Source organism: Cyrtonyx montezumae, unplaced genomic scaffold (genome assembly GCF_038088225.1).
Source record: "Cyrtonyx montezumae isolate F1298 unplaced genomic scaffold, pur_monq_1.0 scaffold_23, whole genome shotgun sequence".
Taxonomy (NCBI): Eukaryota; Metazoa; Chordata; class Aves; order Galliformes; family Odontophoridae; genus Cyrtonyx; species Cyrtonyx montezumae.
Window position 1 is genome coordinate 6933330 of NW_027071970.1, and position 12806 is coordinate 6946135.

The 12806-nt window shown below is 45.9% G+C and overlaps 1 protein-coding gene across 18 annotated transcripts in view; it reads right to left on the bottom strand.

Moving 5' to 3' along the window:
* FBRSL1 (fibrosin like 1) overlaps window positions 1-12806 on the bottom strand; it is a 415130-nt gene that overhangs the window by 224969 nt on the left and 177355 nt on the right. For 16 of the 18 annotated variants that reach the window (XM_065739042.1, XM_065739047.1, XM_065739037.1 and 13 more), the window contains one exon: window positions 11345-11380. The exons of the other annotated variants lie outside the window; for them this stretch is intronic. In XM_065739042.1, coding sequence (XP_065595114.1) covers window positions 11345-11380 — 36 coding nt within the window. The remainder of the gene's footprint in view (window positions 1-11344; window positions 11381-12806) is intronic. 18 annotated transcript variants of the gene reach the window in all.

The window sequence follows — 12806 nt, forward strand, 5'->3', positions numbered from 1 at the left end:
TCTTCATGCACGTTCAAACACTGAGACTTCTACACTGCCTTGCCCCAAACAACTTCCACTGCTATTCAGAATAGCAGTGTTGCTGGAAGCTTTTGAGGAACCCATTTCCTTTCTTTTTTGCCAGATTTTAGCATTTATTTCTGAAAGGCAACTACCACATCAATCCTGCCAACCCAACAGCTCAGAGGCCATCATTCAGCTGAGGAAATCAATAGAAACGCTTTCCAAAATCCCCAGATTTGTGCTCTGCCTTCCCCCACGATACTTTAAAACCCACCAAATCTGCAGATGAAGTGGGGCCTGTCAGGCTCTGCTGCCCAGACTTCTGTGTGCCAACCACAGTGCTGCCAATCAGCAGTGCACAGTACTAATTGCCTGCCTGCACTAGCATCCCTCAGATAAAACCATTAACTTTCCATCAATTGCTGCCCATTATACAAACAGAGTCACTGGGATAAAATTCTGCTGTAGAATCAATTTCTTTTGGTTTTGATAACAAATGTCTTGGCTTTTATTTCCCACATAAATATCAATTCTTTTCATTCATGTATCACGAGCCCATTGTACCGCAGCAATGTGAGAAGCCTGTACTCATCTTGCTTAGTGTCTGCTAGGGGTTTCTATGTGGTGCCCCCCATCCAGCAGATACTGCCCAGCTCACCAGGCCTTCTTCTCTGCTGATTAGGTCCTCAGCCTCAGCTCCAGTGTCCAACAGAGGAAAAAAAACATGCAGAACTTAAGAAGAAATGCTGAAAAAAACAGACAGACAGTCCCTTTAATTCCCTCCTCTCCCTGCTCTAAATAGGAGCCATAAATAGGATTTATATAATGGAGCTGATTCTGGCATGCCTGAAAAAGTTCTATTTGCTAAGAAAAACACTTGAACAAAGATGTACTGTGAGACATATCATTGTTTGTTTGTTCTGAAATACAAATATGCAAATAAAGACACAATATGTTTTAAAAAATAATAAAGTCTTACATAGCTGCCCCAAAATAACGCAGACAAGCTTGAAAAAAAGATGCAAATACAGAAGTCATAATTATCTCGCAGTAGGATTAATCCAAAGAGATTGGTTGGAAATAAAAACAAAGGCAGAGAACAAGGGAAGTGCTAACTGTACCAGAGTGCAGCACTCGTTCCAAGGTGGGCAGGTGGCTGTGGGCACCTCAGCAGCTCAGAGCAGTCTGGCTGGCAGCACGCTCAGAAGCCGTGCTGCGGGCTATAGGCTCAGTGCACACCCAGGGTCAAAGCAACTGCTCCTTCCCCCTTTCAGAACCCTCTCGTGGTTAGATTGCATCCCGCATCCTCCGACATGGTGTGTGATGCCACAGGGGTGACCCTCACAAGGCCTGGCATTTGAGGAGGGCAGCAGTGGAGTCACCTCTTCAGAGTTCTGCACAACAACTCAAAGGAGCCTTGTTTTTATTATGTTATACTTCAAAGGTGCGGTTTTGCCTTGGCTAAGATTTCACAGGAGCTCTTGAAAGGGATGTGTTAAAATCATCTCTTGGGAAAAGAGGCTCAGCAACAACAAAACCTGCAAAAAAACCTAAAGCACCAGAAACCAACCACACACGCGCGCGCACACACACTTCCAGGCATTTAATTACAAAATATATGCGTATGACAGACATCAACAAGCCTACAGGAAGATTTCTGCTTCACTATTCAATGCAGCTGCAATAAATATTTCAAGGTTTCAAATGGATGCTTTGCAACAGCACAGTTTTCATTTGCACAAGTGCCAGAAGGAAGAATTCAACACAGGCTTAAAGCAAAACCAGAGTATTTTCCTGTAAAACTTTAATTGGGAAACTGACAATATATAATCTGTACATCACTGCCTCCGAGCTGTTGTTAAAAAATTAAAGCCGTATCAAAAGAACTGCTTTGTTAAATTAACATGTTATGCATACCAGACAATCTGCACCAGGCAAGGAAATAGCTTTGAGTAGGAAAGCACTGATTGTTATGGTTGTCACTGCAAGACCGAGCCGTGCAGCGTAAGCAGACAAAAGCATCTCATAGCTCATACACACGTCCTCACAAACATGTCCTCTTTATTTCAAGTGCTGAGCAAAACCAAGCAGCACTTCTTATCTGTCCATCTCTGTGCAATGGCGATGAGTACCACTGCCCATTGGAACGATGAGGTTCTCAGGCACTGAGGCTCAGAGCAACTTGCCCAAGGCCACCTTTAAAGCACTAACTGAAAACCTCGTTTGCCCAAGGTCTCCTTCTGAAGCTTGACCGCTGTAATCCTGCAATTTGCTCAGCAAACATACCAAGAAAATAAACCAGGTGCGCTAAGCGGTCCTAAGAATATGACAGCCACCCCTGTTCTAACCTTTGCAAGCCCATGGCACCACCGCCATCTTTTTGGCTGCAGGCTCACCAGGCAGGCTGTGCTTTGACTCATCGCTCCATGCCCAAACTCCTGGCAACTGAGAGCCTTGGGGACAGCGAGCTGCCTGCCAACGTGGAGCACGATCACTCAGAAAAGACCAGATCCTCTCATCTGTTTCAAGTTGTTCACCTCCAATGTGAAGTGCCGAAGTAGTTTTTGGAGATGTGATCTATAGCATTTCCCCAGCATAGCTTTACAGCCTTTGCACAGGACGGTCTCTGCTGGCTCCACTGCACACACCGAGAGTCTAAGGCATGCCTGTGGTCTGCAGTGGTTAAGACGGGTTAACAGTTTTGAGGTTTTTAAGATAAGAAAAATTTCCCTTGACGTTATAAACTCTTCAGGTGGTTACAGACAACAGTTTCTGCTTTTTTGATGTCTTCTCAGAAAAGAGCTCACCGAATTTTATCAGTCTCTGGGGTGACCATCAGATAACCAAGCTATTCCTGTCTGAACCACTCAATGCATCTCCACCTTCCTGTCACTGGCAATCCACAAGACAAGCGGGGACTCGAGCTAACCACACAGCTCGCAGCGTACATGATTAAGTAGGTGGGAACTGATGCCAGCTCAGCTCAAAGTGTGTTTCTCTGCTAACCAGAAGCTCGCCGCAAGCTGCGGAGGGGAATGACCACAGATAACACACTGATACCGAAACCGTTTGGTGAAGCTGCAGCTTCCTGTTGGAGTGCTCTCACAATCTCTCAGAAATGAACCTTCAGCAGGAAACTGGCTGCACTTACATAGGCTGACTGGGTCGTCATGTGGCACGTATTACCGACTCTTTGTTTTCAAGGGACCGTTTATTACTCTCTCCCGCCCTCTCCCTCGGCTCCCTAGAAATGATCTGAATCAGGGCTCTTAGAGAACAGCGAGTCCTTAGTGGGTGGGAAAGATGCTTACAACAAATCTGCGACCGCCCTCCACCCATCACAGCTTGATGCCTGCCAGTTACACAGCACTTATTGGCCTCGGGCTTCTTCGCTGTCATATCCTAATCTTCATGCTTCAAGCTCTTTTCCTCTTAAACCAGCCTGCTACTTGGCGTGGATGCTATTAAGCAGCTTTGGAAGAACAGTGTGAACACTGTGGGGAAAATTTGTTTTGCAAACTGGAAGAGAAGGTTTGATTTAACTTTGATCATGAGCCTTATAATCACGCTTGTGTCAACATCTGCTTGTATTTTGCTATGAAAAATGCTTACAGAGAAGAGCCTTGTAAACATGAATGATTTCTGAATACAAGTTCTGAATCTTTGGCTCATCTCAATAAGAATATCCCTCTGCATTTAACTTCTCAGCTGCTTGTGCTGCTGCCCAGGGTCTGCAGGTCATTCCTTGCCAAGCAACGGCAGCATGAAATTTCTCCCCTTGACTTAACCAGGTGTTCTTAAGCAGGACACAAAGAGGGCACATGGCTTTGGTGACTCATCAGATCACTTTTGGAGTTTTTACCACTGAAGCTGACAGCACTGGTTCATCATCCTTTTAAAAATACTTAATTCTCCTCAGTGCTGCCATTTTCCCCCCTTGGTAATTACTGACTGCTCTGAGTGTGATGACACATGAATTAAAAGCACATGCTATGCCACCTGTAGTGCACCGATTGCTACACAGGACCAAAAATTTTGGCTTGAGCAGCCCATTTCAAAAACAGCAGGAACTGCCCCAAGATTAAGCATGACCATGCCCAGAAAACCTAAGAACCACACCCTACAGTCTCTGAAGCAAACCTCCCATAGTAAAGTGCTGGTTTAAAACAAAGATAAACTCAGGTCTGCAAACAGCTACAAAGTCCTAACGTGCTCCCAGGGGTAGTCCAGTGCCTGGCCAGCAGTGCTGAGGCATACCAGCCATACTGGGCCCACCAGTCAGACTGGGCACACCAGTCATACTGGCTATACTGGGCACACTGTCTGGAGCTGCAGCATGGGGACCAGCCAACCTGTGCTCCAGCACAAAGCACTGCAGACAGAGATACCACAAGGAGACAGGACGCCAACTTCCCATCATTCTGGTTGTAAAACTTGGAGTACTCACAATTAGTGGTACGGGACTGAATCTAGAAAGAATCTAAAAATAAAACCATTAATTCCCTTAAAATCTACATGTGATATCTCCTGAGTGTGCAGCTTGCATCGCTGTGAGGACCACAAGTTCTTGCTAGATCTTTTATTTTATTTTTTTGAGCTATATACTAACACCATAATCAAAAGCAATTTTCAGCTCAAAACTGACCTCAAGGTTACCAGACTCTATGGCAGACTGTTCCCTTTCATTGGAAATACACTGTACAGCCAAGATGTTAGCACATACACCCCGGATGGGCCACAGGGCTAATTAAAAAGTAGCTTTGGTTGTTGCATCTGTTCCAAGACCAGCGTAGTAAAGCAAACTTTAAAAAAAGTCATGAAACAAAATGCCTCAGAAGCAGACAATTCATACAAAACCAAAGCAGAACTCAGGGTGACAAACAGTTTTACTTGGCCTCAGTGCCTTTGAGTTCCTGACCTGTGATGAGTTGAAAAAGGAAAGGCTGCAGCCACTGGGAACTAAGCTGAACACTGGGTATTTTCAGCTGAAGTCAAACATTTCTCTCATGGCACTCAACCCATCAACCAACAGGTTTTAAAGCAAGATGGACAACGACCAACTTCTGGGTACAGCAGTGAGTAAACTGAATTATACTACTGCCTCCAAAAGGGGTTCAGTTGCACCCTCCTCTCACAGCACAGAAGTGCTGGAGATTCAAAGCCATGTCTCCTGCAGCCATCGACCTTCCTATCCTGCTGCCCTGCCAGGCTCTCCCCCTTACAGAAGACGACATGCTGCCATCCCTCTGCTCTCCCACCCATTGCAAACACAGGCGTGCTGCCTTTCTGCTGCACACACAGCTATGTTCCCCACTATGTTTGCACCTTAGCAGCCTGTTCCACTGCAGCCAGGCTGAAACACCAAGTGAGAAAGAGAGAAACCTCAACCTCCAGCACACAACAGATTTTCTCCCATTCGCAGTTTTCGCAGCAGAGCCACCACACCTCAGTACGTTACCAGAGCCCTTCTATGGTGTGAGATCTCACATAGGATTGTATCTGTTCTGCAAAATTACAGTTGCATCTATGTTTTCTGAGAAGACAATGAAGAAATGGGTGAAGATTTGTCTCTACGCTTTAATAATACATGTGACGAAATTGAGTAAAAGCCACTAACCCACAGGAAATCCTCACCAGCCCAGGGATTTGCAAGCAGCTCTACCACTGGTCCAAATAACTCACCCGCTGCAGAACTGTTTATTTCCAAGCTGTTCAATACAGGGAAAACCATCTGGGGACATAACAGCCATCAGTTCCCTAGCACGAGGGCAAAACGTTATTCCAAAGAACAGCGCAATTAAATATTTTAAATAGTGCAGTCCACTAAAGATGGCAGCACTCTCTAATGCCAATAGCTCCACGAAGTTCATTCACTCCATCTCTTTCCCTTGTTCTCTCTTGTTCACCTACTATTCAGGTCACCAAAACGTGTCATTTGTCTCATTTCTACAATGGCATTATGAGCCAATGTCACTGTTATTTCCTCTGTTGCTCCCCTTACACGCCGTGGTTTTGGGTGTAGGTTTCAGCAAGGGCATATCGAGATATGAGATAAAACAAGAAAGCGTGAACTCACCCACCACATGAATTTCCTCTGAGGAACCTCCGGCCGCACACAGCGCAGCAAAGCCCTGCAGCCCTCAGAAGCTGGCTATTTCAGCCCTTCTCTAGGCACAACGCCCCAGCACTGACAATTCCCACTGCACAAGACTAACAGAGAATTAAAAACTGAAACCCAAATCTGCACAGAAGCCCTGCACTCACCCCCTGCTCATTGCGCTCACTGGGTGAGCAGCCCCAGCTACCATCAATTGTATGTTTGCATTGTCTTTCTGTTGGTTTTGGTAGAGGGAATGGAGAGAAAGGTAGAACAAGGCATGGGCTTGTAAGGAAAGGGAGGTGGGAGAAGAGATAGCAATGTGAAAACCACCGAGGCAGACCAGCAAATACCCTGCTCTGTTATGCAAGGAATGCTACAGCATATATGTGACACAACTGCCTCTGGGCATTCTGAATCAAAAAGGTCCAGAAATAAAGACCAGATACTCTCAAACGCCTTTGCCTTTCCTATTCAGTATGATGTAAACCTTTCTGGGCTGCTGAATTCAAGATGCATTTAGGACAACTCTTCACTTCAGTGTGTAAAACCTCTGACAGCAAGTTTATACTGCCCCAAAAGCTGGGGAGCACAGGGAATTTTGGAGGGCGAGTTTGTATAACAACATCTTCTGGACAGATGAGAGATCAGATCACCCCAGCACTCCCAGCTGCCGCGGGAACAAAGCTGCTCAGGAGCCTCCAGGGCAGCCCAGTGCCAGTGCTGCTGGTTCAGGCGGACTGAAACTTTGCCAGAGAGGGCCCTTTGTGCTTATTTATGGCCAAGGAGATGAGTGAAAATTTATGGGACTTTTCATCCTAATTAAAAGCAGAAGTCATCTGAGAAGAAACAGATTTTCGGAAAGGGGAACTTCTAAAGGAAATGTGTTGTAAGGATGTTCATGGGCTGCAGTATTTGTAAAGCTGAAGTACGTAGTTCATTTGTGTTTGTACTTCTGCTTACGCTTTTCACAGGACGTTTCAAAAACCCTCAAGAGCCCGCACAAATCTGGAATAATACGTGCTCCAATTACTCAACAGCACTGAGCTCATGGGTTGCAGGCTGATGCCAGAGTCAAGGGGCCGGCCGAGCTCGGCGGGCTCACAGCAGCGTGGCTGTGCCTAACACAGCTCTCAGGGCAAACTAATGTGGACCACTCATCCAGGAAACACCGTCTGTCCGCGTGGATTCAAACCTGGGGATGGCTCTTGTGAAGTGAGGCTACTTTGGAACACACAAAGAGAACAGCAGCAGAAGTTAACTGCTTTGGATTGACACCCACAGTTATGTTCTCAGCTCTCAAATATTCCAGCTGTCTTACAGAGAGAAGTCCTTTAAAAAGTTTTTGTACTTCTAGAATAAATTCTCATTTTTTTTCTATCTTCTCTCATTCTCTGCAGTGCTATAGCTCTTACAGACCACACACCACTTCATTTCATTCTTTTTATTTCCTCTTTCAGAGTATCTAACACATAGTGTTGCTCCACCTGAGGGGAACCCACCTGCCATTCTTTTTCTTGTCCAGAAGAGGAAGACAATCACAGACCCTCTTTTACACTTGGCATCACAGCAAGACTGATACTTATTTTGCAATGATTGGTCCCTCATTCGTAAATCTTGTCCAGAAAGTATTGCTCATTTTGCCAGTCCACAGGCACACTATTGTAGGAAGTGCATACTAAATTCACTTTTTTGATCGTTTAACTTTGGCTCCAGCTCAAGGAGTTTAAATTCATAACAAGAGCCCTGTTTCCAATATTGATTTTTGGCATGGGAAAATGCTAATTTATCAAAGGTCTGAAAGAGCAATGATTTTTCCAGCCCAGCTACAAAATTCTACCTACCTACAAGGAGAGATTTTTCACCAGTGTGACAGATCAGCAAGTGGAGGAAGCCCATTAGTTACAAGCAGAGTTTGGCTCTGCTCACTGAGCACGCCTCTGCACCCATGAGCTGCAGCCACAAAACTCCCAAGCAGAAGCAGTATGTGCTTCAGTAATGCTGCTGATCCTAATGCAGACGTTGATCTTCCTCAGGATGCCAGTCACACAGGCAGCCATGGACACAAGGATCCCTGTGCTCTTTGCACGGCTTGCATCACCCTGCAGAAAGGCAGCAGGCTGTGGGGGCAGTGCTGACCCGGCCCTTTGGGGTTCTGTGTTGGGTCCTTCACATCCATGAGCTGCAGTCTGAGCTATGTGAGACACCGGTCTCTAGTGCTCAATGAGGAAGACGTAAAATCTACAGAATTTGATGAGCTGCCAGAGATGTGACCAGGCCACAAAGATTTTGATATTTTGCAGAAGCTCAGAATAAAAATCATCTGCTGCTGCTGCTAAATGTATGTTACTGTATGTTTTGTGTAAAAAAAAAAATCTTCCAAGAATAAATACAACCAAACAAAGCTGCCTCATCCTCCTGCACCTCTGCTCTGGGGAGTATTTGGGCAGGCTGCTCCAATGGCCGTCCATATCCATATGTTTTCAAGCTTACTTGGTTATTCACTCCTGCTCACTCTCAGCCCTTTCCATTTCAGAAGAGGAACAGCTGCACAGATGCCTTATAAATAAACTACAAAAACTACTGGAAAAGTTATTTTTGTCTATTTTTTTAAGCCACTACATAATCCTACTTCCATCCTTAACTATACTCTGTAAAAGTTAGTTAAGTTCACCTGCAGCTTGGCTTTGTGATGAACTCAACTGCGAACAATGGCGACTTTGCAGCCATGAGCAGCAAACTTCAGGGACTGATCTCATGTTCATTGTAGCTACCTTCTAAGTATTTTAGATCCTAAATTGACTTAGGTATCAGAAATAAATTTGATAGATGATCCAACCTCAGAAATGCAGCCAATCTATAACCCTACACGTAGTTTCAAACGAATCAGGGTATCTTTGGGTAGACAGGCCTCTCATACTGTTACCAGAATGAAAACCCATTCTGTCTGCCCAGAGGACAGACAGTCCTTCCTGACTCCAATCACATATCTCATCAGTGCATGTAGGAAGCGTATGTACATACACATAGCCATCAAGTCATAAGATATGAACCTCCATAAACAAACCAGCATTCTATTTCTCAGCACAGCAGAAGTACATACGAACAACATGCTGCTGAAAAGGAGCTTGCAGAATCAGTACAGACATTGACACGTTTCATCATTTCACCAGCAGCAGTCTCCAGCGACACCAGCTGTACCAGGTGGGCAGCAGGTGTGTGCTCCCCGCTCAGCACCATGGGGACGTGCTTTCCCTACACCTGGCAAACAACCTGGTGTAAACAAGGGCAGAGCCAACCCACTGACTCTGTGTTTCGCAGGCAGCTGCTTTTGTGAGAAAAATGAAAACTGTTACAGATATTATGGACAACCCCTGGGTTGGGGCCAGTCTTCTTGAAGCAATGGTTTGCACATCACTCTGCCACCTGGGAGGATCGGCTTCCAGAGAGGGTTTGGGCCAGGGAGGTCTGGCAGGGCTGGAAGCGATAGGCTCTGCCTTATGCTAAATCAATTTAGGGCAGCACTGGGGTGTTAAGGGAAACGGTCAGCCTCAGCAGCTGGTACGTGGTGAGGCAGACGGCAATTTAATAGGGAAAATGACAACCCATAAGGAAAAGCAACCCCGGCTCACACAGCTCACAGTCTCAAAACACTGCCTTGGCACGTGGAGAGCTTCTACCTCCCTCAGTGAGTTATGGGTTGGCTAACAACAGAAACTTGTCCCTTCACATGCACAGAGAAGGAGCTAGAAATTTTCTCAAACCATTTACCTAAGCGACAAAACTGAATTTCTTAACACCCAGCAGTGGTGGAAAACAGTCCTCTGATTTACAGGCCTAGAGATTCTAAAAAGAACATTTTGGGCCTTTTCCATTAAGATTTTGAAATCTATGTTACAGCCAGTGGGAAATCGCTCCATTCCCAACCCATGCCCTCAGTCTTGCAATCTGTGAAGATGATTCATTATTATGCATGTGGTGCCACAGGCGTGCAAGGCATTTTTCGGATCAACAGAAGATGCAGCATCTGCCTTGAGAAGCTTAGGTGAGTCCAGCTGTTGCTGGGAGGGGAAGGCAGCGTTCTGCCAGGCTGCCACGACAGATTTCAATCTCTGTCCCAGAGCAAATGTTCCTCAATGCCCAGTGAATTCAGCACTGATACTCACCTGGGATGCTGGAAAGCTTTGATGGAAGGATGCTTATGAGACACGTGTCATTACTGTCTACAAATTTGTGACATTGTTCACAATACTTTAAGACTTTTCAAGTCGTGTTATTTTGTAAAGCGTTTGCAATTCAGCTGCGCTTTGCTTTGCAGCACGCATTTCTGATAACACATACAGCATGCACCAGTGTTACTGTTATCGTAACAGATATCTGCATACCACACGTTTGTTATGAGAGGCATACACAGTGTGATTCCAGAAACTTTCATATTGACATTGCTAAGCCACTCATAGCCTCTCCCATTTTGTTATTACTATCTGTGCTAACATCTCTGAGCCTGCCTTTTTGGACAACCGAGCAGCAAAGGTACCCAAATAAAACAAACCCAAATAGACAAACAGCTGTACCACCTCTACACGAGTTAACTGCTATTGCACACAGAAATCAGGGACACGTGAACAGAAATGGCCAATTCAACACCACTGTTCCACTGCACACACATGACAATGCGTCCTGGCCCTGCACCAGCAGCCCTGTACCTGGGACGGTCCTGTGAGAAGACCAGAAAACCTTCCTCTGAAAACAAGGCATTTTTCTGCTGCACTCTCTCCTAACTCAGAGCTTGTAGACAAAGAGGGTACTGACTTTTTTTTTGTTCAGACTGGTGAAGGACTCAATTCTTAAAGCACAATAATTTTCTCTTCCATTCTTGTATTTAATGCAAGAATGACAACCAAATTGGGGTGAGTGGGAGAGAGGAGGGAAGCATCTCCCACCAATGCTGAAAACTCTCCACACGTCTTTTAATTCTCAGGAGCTGACTCTCTAGCTCAAATGCACTATCCAACAACCAAAGAACCATCTCCAGAGGTATAAAATTAAATTCAAGGATCTCCAGGCCCTTCATGCCCACTCGTATGTCAGGCTGGTCCCTTGCCAGGTACGTGACAGGACTGTTCTCTAAGCCTACTTTTTATTCTCTGCATTTCTTTCATGGCAGTGGATATGCAATAGGTGGTGTAAACCTCTGCAATCAACATCAACAGAAGCGAAAGAATTAGCTGTAAAATGACTTACGGAGTAGCCTCTTCCTGAAAGCGATTGAGCAGAACTCTGTGGGAGGAAACAATATGCCACAGTAAGTAATGCAAGAGATTCTGTGTAATGTAAGATCAGATCATTTTGTGATTCCCTCCCCCAGCCCGGTATTACTTAGGGGAAAACTTCACAAGCAGAGTGCCTCAAATTCTCTCCTGCCATCCTGTGTGCTGCCACGGGAGTGACAGCAAAAGAGCATTTCCTGGGGAGGAATCTCATACATGGGTTTTGTAAGCTACAGCAGTGCTTCAGCAGCACCTTCTAACTGAGGTAAAGGCTCTCAGTGTGGGATATATCTTCATAGAAACAAGGACTCAAGGATGCAGTGAAGTATTTGTTTAAGCTGTCCCTCTTCAGCAGGCAATGACCACTTCCACGGAGCTCATGGGAGTACGGACGTCCCCTGGTTCAGGCAGCACATCCTGCCTCACCAGCTCTAGCTCTGTCACGTAGCCACACATCCCACTTCCATTCCCCCCTACGAACTCGCGAGCCTGCATCCTTTATTGCTCAGTATTACCATATGACAGCTCTATCTGAAACAATAGCACTGAAGCACTAATTTATCATCTCTCGGAGCTTTAATAAGCATTCTGTCCCTTTTGAATAAGTTAAATTATATTGTTTACTTCTGCTTTTCATTCCAGCTCCTCCTGCTCCTTTCTCTACCACATCCTTACCTCTTTCACACGCTGCCAAATCACTCGGTGCTTATCCTTTCTATTATACCACCTCCAGCCGCTTGGCTCTCCTTCCCTTTGCCACAGCCCAAGGCCTCTGCGCTGCAGTTTGTCGCTGGCAGCGGCCTCCTTGAAGCAGCTAAATGAATTCCACCTCTATCTGCAGCTGCTGCTCTATGCCTTCTTTTCGGAAATTAAAAAGGAGCCTGGAACAGCGCGGCATGTGACACGGAGGGAGCAGCAGCACATGACCCAGCAAGCACTCTGCAGGCCCATTTCCAAGTGTGATTTATAATCACAACGCCCTTCCTACGTGACTTTATTAAACAAGATTCAGGGAGTCTTAGCGGTCCTGTTTCCAAGACTGATATTGCAGTGGGTACCAAAGCCCGAACAAGAACACTGATGCACCACAGGTGGACCTTGAGGACTGCCTCCCGTCCTGCTGCAGCATCATGTGTTACAGTGCTACTCAACAACCAGAACAGCTCAGCACTCGCCAAAAAGATGGATGCAAACTGGCCATGAGCTACTGCAAACACCTGCAGCTCCCCAGCGGTACAAGAGAACCCTCCTCGCTGCCATCTCACAGCCCTGCCTGGCACACACGGCTCCAGAGGGAAAAGGGCAGCTCCAGGGCAAGCCTGAGATGCCAGTAACAGATCCCTTACGGGGGCAAACCTTTGGCCTTTTGTGCATTGCACATGGATTTGGCCTCTGCCTTCAAACCGTAAAAAGCTGCAGATGTATTTATAAACCTC